General features: G+C 44.6%; 1 protein-coding gene across 8 annotated transcripts in view; it reads left to right on the forward strand.

The window, feature by feature from the left end:
* Positions 1 to 15,211, forward strand: part of SLX4 (SLX4 structure-specific endonuclease subunit) — a 785,402-nt gene that overhangs the window by 652,744 nt on the left and 117,447 nt on the right. For all 8 annotated transcript variants that reach the window (XM_069646855.1, XM_069646858.1, XM_069646862.1 and 5 more), the window contains one exon: positions 3,496 to 6,296. In XM_069646855.1, the coding sequence (XP_069502956.1) occupies positions 3,496 to 6,296 (2,801 nt within the window). The remainder of the gene's footprint in view (positions 1 to 3,495; positions 6,297 to 15,211) is intronic.

Consider the following 15,211-nt stretch of genomic DNA (forward strand, 5'->3'; position numbering starts at 1 on the left):
AATCACTCACACCTGACGGCCCTTTCCCTTCCCTACAGGGATAAAAGGTGGGGCAGAAGAGCACAAGACCAGCGAGGGATACAGCTATCCAGACCCGGCAGTTCAAAAGGCGGCAAATATCGAGAAGCTGACAAGGAGAGATGCGACCTTGCCCTTTTTCAACTCAGACTCACGAAACCTCAGCAGAGGGAATTGTAAGGCCTTGGACACTAGCCTAAGTGTTTTGCAGCAGATGTAGATGGTGCACAGAGCGTGTCTACACTGATAAGCTGGAGCGAGGGAAACTCCTGCTACCATGGTACCGGCCTTGACTCCAGATCCAAGGAAAGCCAAGCAGTTCATCACAGCCAGTGAGTCGAAGGGAGAACCGATAAGAACCGGGCTGTGTTGAATGAAAGTCGCAAAGTGTTTTATGAAGAAGAGTTCAAAGAAGTGTATAAGTGTTAGGGAAGACCAGCTGCAGAGGGAACCAGCACCACATGGGTGCTGACTCGAGAAACCCTGGTCGATCCCATTTCGATTACGACTACAGATACAAGAAGGGTGTAGGATAACCGCCAAGATCGGTCAAAGTGGGAGGTCGAGCAAAATACCTGTACAATCGAAAGTCTTGGACCGACAAATTATTGAGAAAGCTAAGGGAAGGGAATCCCGCATGATGAGCATTAATACATGAAATGTGTTCCATTAAGATTCGCAAGAGTGAGCCTGTTAGAGGGATGCTGATGAGAGGGGCGAAGTCTGAAGTCCCGAAAAACAGAGTGTTGACAAGAGTGACCCGGCAGAGGGATGTCCATGAGAATTGTTTGAAAAGACATCAAGACTGCTGGAAGTCAAAAGGTGAACTTTCTTTGTGCAAAGTCACAGTAAACCTGGAAGAGGGAGGCTGAACCGAGACAAATATTGAAAGGGCTCAACTATTCAAAAATTGGCATAAACCGGAACATGGACTGCTAGATGCTGCAAAATGCTCAACATTAACAAAATATTGAAAGGGGTCTGCGCCCAGAAGAGGGGTAAAAATTGTTGTGAAAAATGCAAAAAGTATTGCAAGACAAGGGGAAGGGAAGTGTCCCCCTTGTCATTTGGGATCCAGGGGTGAAATGCTAGCACCTAAAGTAAAGTTCAAGTTAACTGCAGTTCCCCTCCCCCCTGGCACTTCTCTCCTTCCCTCTTCCCCGCACTTGCACGATCTGAATGACACAAGGCCTAGTAAGATCGTTATTTTGTCCTTTCTCGTTTGCCCCTCCTTGTCTTGTCACGCCTAGAAAAACTTGTATACAGGCGTGTTATAAATGTCACATCATATCAGATATATCAATAAGAAAATAACTTTTTTTGTGATATCGTTAAAAGCAATATTGTGAAGGGTCTGCACTCGGAAGAGGGGGACCCATGGGTGAAGTGGTCACCCAAAGCCTACTTGAAGCAGAACTTTGTGTTTGTTTGTTCAATACATCAGGACTCGAAGGAAAGAGACTTTTTATTGAAACAAGACTTTACCCTCGAAGAACCTGATAGCTGGAACGGAACTGTCAACTTCTCCTTAGAAGGCTCGAGCATGTGCTGTGCCAACTGGATCGGAACTGTCAGCTCGTGCCGGGAAGGCTCGAGCGTGTGCTGTGCTCCAAGTCCCACGTTGTCCCGTGCTAAAAACACAGGGAAGGGAGATCTCAAGCCAATCACATCCTGATTTATCATTTGTTTTCTTTATTTTGATACCATATCCCACACTCTTTCTGTAATTAGTTGTATGGATTTGGCAGTAGGTTTTTCTTAGTATATGCCGTTTTATTTTGACACAACGCCACTAGGACTGCCTTATTTTTCATTTGATAGCCGATGCTTGTTCCCATCTTAGATTTAGGTTTAGCTTAGGTGTTTGTCCACCCTGCATTCATTGTTCAATAAACACCCTTGAACCGGGATCACTTGTGTCTGTCTTTACTTTTGCCACCATGAGTTCCTTACAGAAGCCATACTAGTGGCAGATGTGTGCAAAACATGTGGCAATAAAAATAACATTACTGAACTTGTGTACATTGATACAAAGTCTTTTAAGCTGTGCTTCTGCTTTCTCTGCCACATCATGCCATACACTATTGTTCTGATTAATAAGCAGAAGACTTATCCGGATCAATTAGCCAGACCCAGAGGTAAAGTTGCCTATCGAACTGGTGCTCCTTAAAAATCTGAAGGGCTGTGGCAGAGCCATGTGCCTATGTTATGTTAAAGGTTCTTATATTGCGCACTGTCACCACCTGTGTGGTTCCTTGGTGTCCTGGCATATCTGTAAGGCATGAGGGTGAGGGAGGGGTACGGTTGTAGGACTGAGCAGGAGAAACGAGCAAGAGAGCTGTGATGTGCTGTTGGCAGCTTCAGTTTGCTCTACCCTGTTCGCTGAGCTTACGTGTGTTTATCGGTTGGTAGCCGTCATGTGCTGTTGTACAAGGCTATGTGTGGTTTGTTTTGTTGTTGCGGTGCAGTGAAGTGTGTGTGGTTTGTTGTGCTGTAGAGGTATGTTTTTTTTTTTAGTTCAGAGTTTGAGGAGTGTATGCAGAGTGGTGAGGTTTGTTTTAGGAGGGGATGGTTAGTGGCGTCACTAAGTAGATGCGGCGCATGCTAATCTTCAAAATTCCATCTCTGTGTATCAAAATCAGCCTAAATTGCGATTTACTCTGGCCATCTCATACTGCCCTTCGAGAAGCATCTGCCTATTGAAAAATCCTCAGCTTCTCTTGAGGCCAGACAATCTCCAGGCAAAACATAATGATTGTTCCAAAAGCTATTACAACAGGTGTAGGAGGTAACCCCAAATAATTTGCACATCGCAACCGTAGCACATTTATACAGCAATTCCTGCAGACTGCATTTGATAGTGCAGAACATAGGAAGCCTGTCGTCAGTTTGCCTGACGCACACAGCAGATCACAGAAAGTTCCATAATGGAGGAGTTTGCGGCATAATGGGGTGTCAGAACGCTGTGCCACTTAAATGCCACATGTCCCATTCCATTTGGGAGTTGCTTATCCAGAACACATTTTTTATTTGCGTTCTGTGACTTGTAGTCCTGGAATTATAATGTGAGAAACAGTAGTTGAGTTCCCTGGAGCAAAAAAAAAGAGGACTGGACAAGCACCTCAAGAGTTGGGGATGTTGACATGTTTTGGTACTTCAATAAATGAGACTTCACTTACCAAATGATGGCAACGCCTGAGCAAACAAGGTAACGTTTGTCATATGGTGTCACTATCTGGACACCTGAGGGTGCGTTTGGCATATTACAGGAGTACCTCGGCAAATGAGGCAGTATTGTCTGCTGTAGTACGTTTTATTATACCTGATTAATCTTACACTTGCTTTTTCTAAGTCATTGAAATTACCCACAGTAATCAGGGTTAAAGATCATGTGATATCAAAGATTCCTACGGAAATATTTGTATTAGAAGACCAGCTAGTATCTGAAAAAGTTTAAAATCTTCTTTCTCTCTACAGATTTGGTGTCAGTGAGCTTCTCAGTATCTGTGAAAACAAGCACCTTTTGAACCCAGACACTGACGGGTTGAATTCTGAGGCTGAACTGTTTTCTGACTTGGAGGAAAACAATGAAGAAAACAGACAAGATAACTTCCAGGAGCTCTTGAAGTCTATGTGGGTGGATGAAGATGAGGAGGTGCAGGCAGATTTAGAAGCAGAATGTCCGGATGAAGAGGCAAGCTTGCAGGAGAATGATAATGTTGATGAGGAAGAGCTAGAAGAAATCTATGAGTTTGCTGCTACTCAGCGGAAGGCTGCCACTTATGCTTCTGAAGAGGATACAGAAGGTGCTCTGGACAGTGACACAGAGAACAATGAAAATATTGAGTCTAAATCAGGCTACACAATCAATACTAGAGGGCTTTCATCAGCACAAAGGAAGGAAAAGCAGGAGAACCTTGACCAGGAGAATCTGTTCAGTGCTCAACAGGATTCTACTTTTAAAGATTCAGAATTTCACATGGAGGCCACTGAAGAAAATGCACATTGCAGAAGTGCTCAAGCAGCACAGCAGAGCAACCAGTCTAGGTGTGCCAACGCAACCGAATCAACTGTTCTCAGGCCTGAAGAAAAGGGCATGTTATCGAAGGCAGTGGAGAACGCAGTAGATGAGCACATGGCCTCCCTATCACGACATGCTTTCGGAGATGACCATGACATAGACTCTTTAAAAGATGCTTCTTCAAGTAGATACAGTCATGTTGGACTAGATGACAGTTACAATCGCTTATTTTCAGATACTTGGGGTGAATACATGGAGCCTTCCCAGGCAGATAATGGAAAAAGTGTTCAGGGATTACTAGTTAATGAAAAATCATGCGAGAGGTCCAATTCCTCCTTCCTCCTCGACGAACTGCAGGAAACCATGCCGTCAGAGGCTAGTCATTGTAAAAGTCTTCAGATCGGCCGAACCAGCACTGCCCTTCCAGCCCTCGGTCTGCCACCAGAAACTTCCAACCCAAATGAGGCTCCACTATCCCAGAGAAAACAATCACCTTTTAAATCCCCCGGTAAAATCACATCAGCACTCTTTAAAAAATCCCCACAAAGTCAATGTTTGCCTTCCATGACTCCTGAATTAGATAGAAGCAGGACACCTCCATCTAAGAGACATCCACTGCAGCAGTCTTCACCTCTATGTGAGGACATTACAGAGGTGTTACAACAATCATCCCCACAGAGCCCATGTTTGCTATTTCCATCTCCTGATAAAAGCAAAACACTCCCATCCATTGTGACCCCACAAAGGCAGCATTCCCCTTTATCATCCCTTGAAAGAATCAGAAAGAAAATTGATGGTTCCCTCTTCTCTGCTGAGGCTGTCTCTGAGCTGAAAAGGGCTGTAAGGGGTATTGCCCTCAGTTATACAACAAAAATGAAACTAGATTCAGACAGTCCAGCAAAGTCTCCATCCGATGACTTAAGCAGGCAAAGCACTAACCATCACGTCTCATCATTCAATGTCAGTCACCAAAAACACTCTTCCTCATCAACAAACAATGACATTATTATTTTACTGGATTCCGATGAAGAAACTGAGTTGGAACAGCATAGAATAAAATCCTCTTCACACTCTCCCTGTGATATAAATAAAAACACTTTAGAATCTGCATCTTCAATTGGGAAAGTTGAGCAGGGTCCTAAGTCAGTGGAGCCTGAAGCTCCTTCGGTTTTTGATTTTGATGTAGACAAAAGTATATCTGGCCTTGCAAGCAAGGCCCATTGTAACGGAAACCCTGATTCAGATGGTTGCTCCAGCAGTGAAATTAAACTGCATCTCAGCTGTGATGATTGTCAGAGCCATGAGGAAACATGTAGCAGCGCAGAGACGTCATGGCTAGTGCCAGCCACTCCCCTCTTGAGCAGAAGCAAGGATTGCTTGTCCCACACCACAAGTTTTCAAAACCTATCCTGGTTGAGTCAGAAATGCAAACCACTTTTTAAAGCTTCATCTGTAGAACAGCGCAGTAGTACCTGTGTGAATAATTTGACAACAAATATGTTCAATACAGCATTAAATGTGCCATTTAGATCTTCTCTAACAGCCCAGGGTAATGAAGAGGATTCTTCCCATTCTTTACATAGAGACCCTACAACACAGGCAATGTCTATAGAGACTTCAAATATGGTGACATCTCCTCCAAATTCTGAGGCTATTTCCCCTGTTTATTCAAGCTTGCACCCTCCTGACTTCAACAACAGGGCCAACAACTCACATGAAATGGTATGCTCACCTACTCAAGTCCATCCTGTTGAGCTGTCGCAGCAGACGGAACCGTCAGATGACAGTGCCTTTGAGGTGGACAATTGCCACGGTGACCATGTAGTAGTTCCTCTACCTTCAAGTGGCAGTGTGGAGATGGACTTTGAGCTACCAATCCCTGTTGATAATGACGGCTGGGACATGGAATATTTGACACCAGTTGGGAAGGACACGCTCAGGCAAGAGGACCACAAATCTACAGCATCCAAAAGCCCACATAGTAGAGTTGGTGAGGCGGAAATCGATCACTGGAAAAGTCCAGTCAAACACATGGATCTAACTGGTGATAAGCATGCTAAAGAAAGTACTTGCCACAATAATTCTGGCCTTCTGAATCATGAAAGTGCTCTGCAAAACAGCAAGTTGAGCTTTCTAAATACAAACCTATGGGAGGATTGGGATAGAGAGGAGGATGATCTACCAGTGTTTGTTCCTTTGTCCCAGCCGCTGTCAACAATGAGTCCTCCTAAAAGTATTCCAAAGCTGCAGACCCCTGGTAAGTAACCCTGCATGTTTCAATCCTACCAATATGATAGGATATTTTATTTGTATCGCACCCATACAAAGGTGTTTCAAGGCGCGAATATATTTGCTGTAGAATATATGAACTTTTAGAAGCTTGCCCACTCTGCTTTAACATGAATTCCCATTTGAAGATCCAACTTCTCTTGTTGAATGCCCAGTGACAACCTTTGCTATTTCTGTTACAAGTTGACGACCTTTCCTGTTGATGGCTCTTAGGAATAGTATTTTTTAAATGTTTCCTGTGAAAGCTTGGTTATCTTGTGGAACCTTTACCCTCATTCCTTATAATATAGATTGATTGATAGTTTATTTATAATGCGCCTATACACAAATGTTTCAAGGCACAACCAGGCAGGGAGGGGAAAACAGAGGAGAACAAGACAAGCGATCTTACTCTGCCTTGTATCATTGAGTTTGTGCAAGTGCGCAGAAAAGAAGTGCAGGGGGAAGAATAAGGGGGAGAAGTGCGCTCGGTGAGTACAACAGTGCCCTGGGTAAGTGCAAGGACGGCAGGGCCTCCAAGGGGAACATGCCGTGGAGGTACAAGGAAGGCCAGGTGGCGGTGCAGAAGGGCCCGAAGGCAAGTGCTAGGGACTGGACGTGGGGGCCACGTGTCCTATATGACTCAGAAGAGCACCAGGCAGCCAGTCAACATAACTGAGCTGGAGGAAGGAAAGGCTAGCAGAGGGAAGGCAGAGAGTAGAGGAGGAAGGAATAGTTTAGCAGGGGAGAGGCAGAGAGAATGAAGAGGAGAAAAGAAAGTCTTGAGGAGCTTCTGGAACTTAAGGAGGTCCGGCTCGAGGGCGGAGAGTGGCAGAGAGGCCATTCCATATGGAGGCACCTGCAGAGAAAAGAGATCTACCACCCAGTCTCTGCTTGGAGAAGTGACTCGCCCACAGAGAATTGAAAGTAGATGAGCGGAGGGCGCTGGAAGGAAGGTACTTGGGAAGAGAGTGTTGGAGATAGTACGGGGCCAGGCCCCAGAAAGCCTTGTGGACGATGCAGAGGGTCTTGAACTTGATTCCTGCAGCCACTGGGAGCAAGTGGAGGGATTTCAGAGCCGGAGAGATGCATTTGAGGCTAAGGATAAGTCTTGCTGTCCTGTTTTGAATGAGTTACAGAGGGCAGAGTTTAGAGTAAGGTAGATTGCGAAAGAGGCTGTTGAAATACTCGTCATATCCCTGAGTGCTCTAGATAAGATATTTTTACAGTTGGCAGTAAACTGATTTTTTAGGGAGTAAAAATGTTATTCCAATTCTCATTGGGAGTATTCTATAAGCAAGTAAAAATGTGTAACTGGAAAACGGACATGTTTTTGTAATAATTATTCCTTTGCACCTAGTTATTCATGTACATAAACAAGACCTGTTTACTTCGGTTGTATGTGATTTTAAAGAAAAATGTTTTAACGAGGTAAGTTTTACTGATATCAAAATACCGAAAAATACAGAATGTGTTTATTTGGGGGGCTGGGGGGCGAGTTACACCTATTCCCTGTTTCCCCATTGTTTAACCCAGATACAGCATCTAGGGGAAGATCTGTAGATTTCCTGTCCTCTGGGCACTCGAGGTCCCGATCGCCCCATGACAGCCCTGGAAACCGAAAGACGCCGCCCGTAAAACGACGTCGATCGTCGGCAGACGAGGCGGAGGTCCATCCCACTACCGAGAGTCGACATCCTTTGTGAAATCGGTAAAAAACTCTGGGTTGTCACACCTGGTTAAAAAAACATGTCCCTGAGAGCCTGTTAAAGGCTACTCATACCAAAAAGTTTTCCTCCAAGAGTTCTAATCACAAAGACAAGTCTCATAAAGACAATTCTCATAAAGACACGCCTACCCCTTCTAAGGAAGTATTACCTGTTCCACAAAAGGAGGGTTCTTTGGCTGAGGCCTTACAGAATAAGGGGCCTATCCACACCTACACCCTTAGTACAAGTCGCTACTCCACCTTACCCTGGGGTCATCCCCAGTTCAGCCCAATGGACTGCAGAGGACATAGATAAAGTGATGTCCAAGAATGACCCTTTTTTGCAGATTGTTTTTTTTTTTTTTTAAACCCTCAGGCTATCGAAAGCTTTCAAATTGCACCTCCTCAGGCTTCCACTTCTCAGCCCCTGCCTTCATCCCACCCACCAGCAAACGGTCTCGTACAACAGCTGAGCTTTATGACATGAATACAGACACTGAAGGGAAAAATGAGGACTACCAACATTCTGATCACTACTATGATGGGGATGATGATAAAGGGGCAGAGGCAGAGGTTTATAACATGGCCTCACCAATTCAACAAGACTCCCCAGTGCCTGATTCTCTGGTAAGATAATCAGCCCCTCTTCAACAACACATTAATCAAAGCAGCTGAGCATTTCGGTATTCAAACACAGGAGACTCAGCAAGACTAAGACTTTGTTGAAGATATCTTGGGAGACAAGAAGGCTGCCACCCAATTCATCACAATTTTAAAATCTGTCCAGAGACGAATCCAACCTTCACTAGAGGCAGCTAACCAAACACGGGCAATAAACTCGCTGGTAGAGAAACATTTCCGCCCAGCGACATCTGACGCGCTCTATATCAGGGGCCAGCTTAAGCCGGATTCGCTCGTGGTCACTACTACCCGTAAAAGGGCAGGGACACCACTAGCCTCTTCAGAGGCTCCCCCAGACAAAGAGAGCAAAAAGCTCTATACCATGGGAAGGAAGGTAGTGACTTCAGCAGTGTTTCAAGCTAGAATCGCCAACAATTCTACACTGTTGGCAAGTTATGATTGCCATAAATGGGATGAAATAACCTCCCTAATAGCTTCTGCTCCTGAGCCTGTAAAGTCTCAACCTGCATTAGTAGCAGCTGAAGGCAAAGCTATGGCCAGCTGCCATCTCAAGAATAACCTCAACGCTGCAGATAATGCAGGCCGAATAATCGCTGAAGGAACCATAATCAAGCGCAACGCTTGGCTTCGCCAGTCTGGCTTTAAACTGGAGACCCAGGTGACGTTACTTAACGTGCCAGTGGAAACCGTCCTATTCGGCAAAGCGGTAGAAGACGCCCTTGAGTCCGCCAAGCAGGAATACGATACCCTCAAGTCCCTCAGCCAACTCACTAATAAACCACCTGGCCAGAGAGGCGGGAACAATTTACGCTGCTTTCGTGGCCAAAATTCCCAAAGAGGCTCCGGTTACAGACAAGGTCAGAATTCATCCTGGAATAACAAGCAAGGCCAGGCGTCACAGGGTCACCAGAGAGGCCAGCGCAGATCCCGCGGCCGTGGAAGTTCCTCCACTTCTAGAGGTGGAGGAACACCTCCCAAGCAATGACAGCCCACTATAGGTCCCCTCCCATGCCTCCCCAGTAGGGGGATGGATTTCACACTTCACCCACGAATGGGAGGGAATAACCACGGACAAGTGGGTACTATCGACAATGGCTGGAGGTTATTGTGTGGAGCTCGTCCAAAGACCATCAAACCATTCCCCACGCCAAAGTAAGACAACAAAGGAAGAACAATCATCCTTCTTGAAGAAGTCAAACCAGCACTACCAATTCAAGGTACCACCCTTCAGAATAGCTTTGGCTCCAAGGGTATTCACCAAGGTACTGGCGGTGGTGGCAGCTCACCTGCGCAGGGAGACAATCCCAGTGTACCCCTACATGGACGGCTGGCTGATCACAGGGGAATCACCCCATCTTTGCAGACAAAACACGCGAAGAATCATAAACCTTCTCTTCCAATTGGGTTTCTCAATAAACGGAAAAAAAAGTCAAGTCTTGTACCAAACACAACAAAACAGTTCCTAGGAGCTGTCATAGACACAAGAGCAGGTGTGGCCTTTCCATCCATTGAAAGAGTTCAGAACATGCTTTGGCAAATACCCCAGTATCAAGCCGGTCGCCAGATAGGCAAACGCAAAGCAATGCGTTTACTAGGCATGATGGCGTCGTGCATATACCTGGTGCCACAAGCACGTCTGCGTATGCGTCCATTGCAGGAGTGGTTGGTGAAACAGTGATCTCAACTCAGGCAAGCGGTCAGTGGGACGATCTAGTGGTCGTTTCGCCAACAATAGTTCAAAACCGTCGCTGGTGGACAAGGGAAAATCTGTTAACGGGAAAACCCTTCCATGAGCCGGAGGCGCAAGCAATTGTTACAACAGACGCATCACTGTCCGGGTGGGGGGATCATTACCTTCACCACACAGCACATGGCCTGTGGACTCGCATCACGGCACAGAACCACATCAACCTGTTGGAAGTACTAGCAGTATTCAAAGCTCTTCAAGCATTCGAAGCACAGCTGACGAACCAGAAGGTTCAGATCTTAACAGACAGCACAGCTGCAATGTTCTATATAAACAAACAAGGGGGTACACACTCTCCAAATCTGTCGAAGCTGGCACATTAAATATGGAGGTGGGCACTCAAACGGGGGATGTTCCTAACATCCCAACATGTTCCAGGGGTACTGAACACCCTAGCAGACTAGCTGAGCAGAGATCCCCTACCAGAAGAACACGAGTGGCAACTAGACCGAGATGTAGTAGACCCGATCTTTTCCCAGTGGGGTTACCCCACGCTAGATTTGTTCGCTACAGGAGAAAACTAGCAATGCCTAGACTTCGCGTCCAGGTTCCACCAACCAGACTCCCAAGGGGAACACCCTATGGATGAACTGGTCAGGGAAATTTGCTTACCCCCCCCACCCCCCAACTCCCTTAATGAGCAAGTTAGTGAACAAGATTCACAGGGAAAAAATGACGCTCATCCTAGTTGCTCCCATGTGGGCAAGACAGCCATGGTATCCACATCTGTGCAAACTGGTGATGTGCGATCCCATCAAACCTCTGTGTCAGATGTGAACCCATTAACCCAACACTGGGGACTAACAGTACACCCTCAACCACACTCAATGCACCTGGCAGCTTGGCTCCTGAGGTTATAGAGTTTGTACACCTTAATCTGCCACAACGGTGTATGGATATCCTCAAGGAGGCTCGTAAACCAAACACTAGACACTGTTATTTTGACAAGTGGAGAAGATGTTTAATATGTTGCCAGTCTAAACCAATAAACCCCGTAGAATGTACTCCATACCACTTTCTAAACTATATGCTGCACTTGTTAGACTCAGGGTTAGTATTCAACTCCATAAAGGTCCACCTGGCGGCTTTATCGGCGTACACCACCTCTCAAAGTGAGGTATTTTGGTTGAAAATTCCCGTCATTAAGGCTTTCATGGAAGGAGTAAAAAGACTCCACCCTCCAATTTCTAACCCAGCGCCAGGCTAGGATCTCAATGTTGTACTCGCTAAGCTCATGGGGCCCCCATTCGAGCATATGCACAAGTCAAGTCTTGAAAACCTGACGTACAAGACTGGATTCTTAGTGGCTATTACTTCCGTAAGAAGAGTTAGTGAATTGCAAGCATTGTCAGTGCAGGATCCTTTCTTTATCATTCATCAGGACAAATTGGTTTTATGTACCCCTCCGAGATTCTCTCCAAAATTAATTTCCATATTTCAAGTAACCCAATCCATTGAGCTACCGGCCTTCTTCCAGAATCCAACTAGTTCAGCTGAGGTAAAACTCCAGACATTAGATGTAAGGAGGCCGGTCCTTTACTACGTAAACAAGACCAGACCGCTAAGGAAAACAGACCAGCTGTTCGTCTCCGTAGCACCAGGCAGAGAAGGAGATTGCATTTCCAAGAATACCATCTCCAGGTCAATAGTCAGATGCATACAACTGTGCTATTCATTATCAATACAACACTGCCTTTAACACCAAGAGCTCACTCCACTAGAAGCACAGGCGCTACCTTGGCCTTTATCGCAAATGTCCCCCTAGACAGAATTTGCAAAGCTGCTACATGGAGCTCAGTACATAGCTTCTCTCAGCACTACTGCATTGACACCCATTCCAAAGCACATACACAGGTGGGACAAGCGGATCTAAAGCATCTGTTTGCTGCCGCTCCTTCTCACAACCCACCACCTTCTCCTAGCACTGCTCGCTAATCTATGCATAGCATGTGATCCAAGCAGATTCCACGAGCCTTAGAAGGGATATATTATTCACTGTAATCGTGTTTGTGATGCTTGTATCTGCTTAGATTTGCATGTGCCCACCCGTCCTCCCCTGAGAGAAGGTGCATAGATGTTTATGAGCTTTTATGATATTTAACTGCTTGGATACACCTTTACTCATGATGCACTTCATGCTACCTCATGTCAGAAACACAACAATCTGAGGGACCTGAGACGCATGAAGAACCATGGGTACAGTGGACGTTACACTAGGAATAGTATTACTGGCACACCCTATCGACGTCCCTTTTTGAGTTTCGAAAACAACAACTGTAATATTCTGCAGCTTCCACTAGATGTTGGCCTATCCATAGCATGTGTGATACAAGCATCAGAAATACGATTACAGCTAGTAATGTATCCCATATGATGCTCTCCCTAAACTCAATTTTTTACTAGAGATTAGACTTTTACACCAAGTGGGAAAAACATCACAGGGCAAAAATCAGCCCAGAAACAAGCAGACCCCCACATTATCAACAGGAGGAAGAACAGACTGGGAAGCAGAGGACAAAGGAAAACCAAGAAAAAGAGGACAATCGGGAGTCTGTCAGACACGCTCTGGCAAAACCAAGAAACAGTAACAATGGCCCAAACACCCCAAGTTGTCAACCTGTCAGAGAGAATGTTAACTCATATGGAGACCAAAATACTTACGAAAGGTCCATCATTCTATTTGACATCAGAATTTGACTATGCCCAATCCAGGGTTGACATAGACTGTTTTGTTAGAAAGATCAGATTGGCAAAATTCTTCACCAATTCAAATACATCTAAATCAAAAAACAGTGATGGTCAATATATACCATCTGAATTAACTATCAAAGATATACCGCCATTATGCACTTTGGAATCATTGCATGATGACAACGAGGAGACAGGAGATCATGACTTGACCAATAATGAGTGGAATCTAAAGTTACCCAGTAATGTGTCAACATGTATGTCAGCTCCCAGTCAACTACGGAGGAAATCAAAATGAATTTCTCTGGCTAACAATATGTCACATATTGATCTTTTTGACAATCTCATTATTGAAGATCTCAAATACTTGCTTCCAATACTAACAAAGTCAATCACAATGTGTCGGCTGAGGAACGCAAAGCCATCAGGAATTTACAAATGGACAAATCAATTGTCATTAGATCGGACAAAGGAGGCAATATTGTGGTCCTTGATGCCAAAGACTACAAACGGGAAGCTATGCGACAACTAAGACAAACACACAACTATGAAAAACTGCCTACAGATTATTATTCTATCTACAAAACTGAATACAATCTAGAATTACCAAACTGTTTGAAACAGGTTTGCTAACCTTGCAAGAAAAGAGATATTTAACTAAGGACTTTCCCATCCTGCTCATTAATCACTTTATACCAAAGATCCACAAGTGTACCAAAAAACCTCCAGGTAGGCCAATAGTTGCCTGCATTTTTTTCCCCATTTGTGGAAATGCTACCTTCTTACATCAGAGATAAATCAGACTTTCTTCAACAAACTGACCAGATATCATGGAAACCGCGCTTCTTGCTGATCACGCTTGATGTCATGGCCCTCTATACCTGCATCAACCATGAAGAGGGTATTGAAGCAGTCAAAAGACATCTGTCCACCAGATAGTTGAGTTTCAGAGATCATTCTCTGATGCTATTAGACATGCTGACTTTTTGTCTCACACATAATAAGTTAATGTTCGACGGTCAATACTACAATCAACCTTGTGAGACAGCTATGGGCTCAGTAGTAGCCCCAATGTATGCAAATCTTTACATGGGATGTTGGGAAGAAAAACATTTGTCTGATGAGATCTTACATGTCCATACAAACAAGGTGGCCCTATGGCGTCGATATATTGATGACCTAAGGCACTGAAACCAAATGGATGGACTTCTTTAAAATCTTGAGCATACAAAATCCAAGCCTTAAATTCACCCAGCATCACAATCGAACTGGAGTGGTATTTTTGGATGTTAAAGTCAAGGTTGTCAATAAAATTATTACAACAGAAGTCTATCGTAAGCCGACCAGCACTAACTCAGTGCTACATGCGACAGTACCCAGCTAGATTCGTCGCCAGAGGCTATAAGAAGTCCACTATAAATAAAGCATAAAATCAGTGTGCCAAACAAACCAGAGAAGAGAGCCTCAAGAAAACCACCGAAAAGCACAAGCTTAAGGTTCCCAACAACAAATGGGAGAATATCTGATTTATTACAACTTACAATAACGGAGCTAAGGAAATTAGGAAGATCTTGGCTAAACATTGTTCCCTTTTACAGAGAGATTCTGATGTCAACAAATGTATTCAAGCAAATGCCAGTGTGACCTTTAGGAAGGCTAGATCTTTACGATCGAAGCTATTGCCAAGCCTTTTCCAATCAATCCCCATGTTATCTACATTTCCTTGGCTTACCAGTACACGAAAGAGTTTCCAAAAGTGCACCAAATGCAAAGCATGTAGACATGGCTTGTCTATAAAACAATACAAACGTCCACGGACAAGAAGAAAAGTAGAAATTAACAAATACATTACCTGTTCTCCACCTTTTGTGATCTATGTAATTTTATGCAGTTGTGACCTTTTGGTATATAGGGAGCACAAAACTGAAAGTCAAGACCCGAATAATACAACACCTCCGAGCCATCAGAAATAAGGATCCAACTTATCCACTTGCAAAACATTTTGATGAAAAACATGGAGGAGATATCTCATTGTTTAAGTATTTTGGGATATACACTATTTCTCAACATCCAAGGGGAGGCAATCGGGAGCGTAGATTAAGGCAATGTGAGAGCAGGT

Source organism: Ambystoma mexicanum, chromosome 2q (assembly GCF_040938575.1).
Source record: "Ambystoma mexicanum isolate Mex_15411 chromosome 2q, UKY_AmexF1_1, whole genome shotgun sequence".
In the NCBI taxonomy this organism is placed as follows: domain Eukaryota; kingdom Metazoa; phylum Chordata; class Amphibia; order Caudata; family Ambystomatidae; genus Ambystoma; species Ambystoma mexicanum.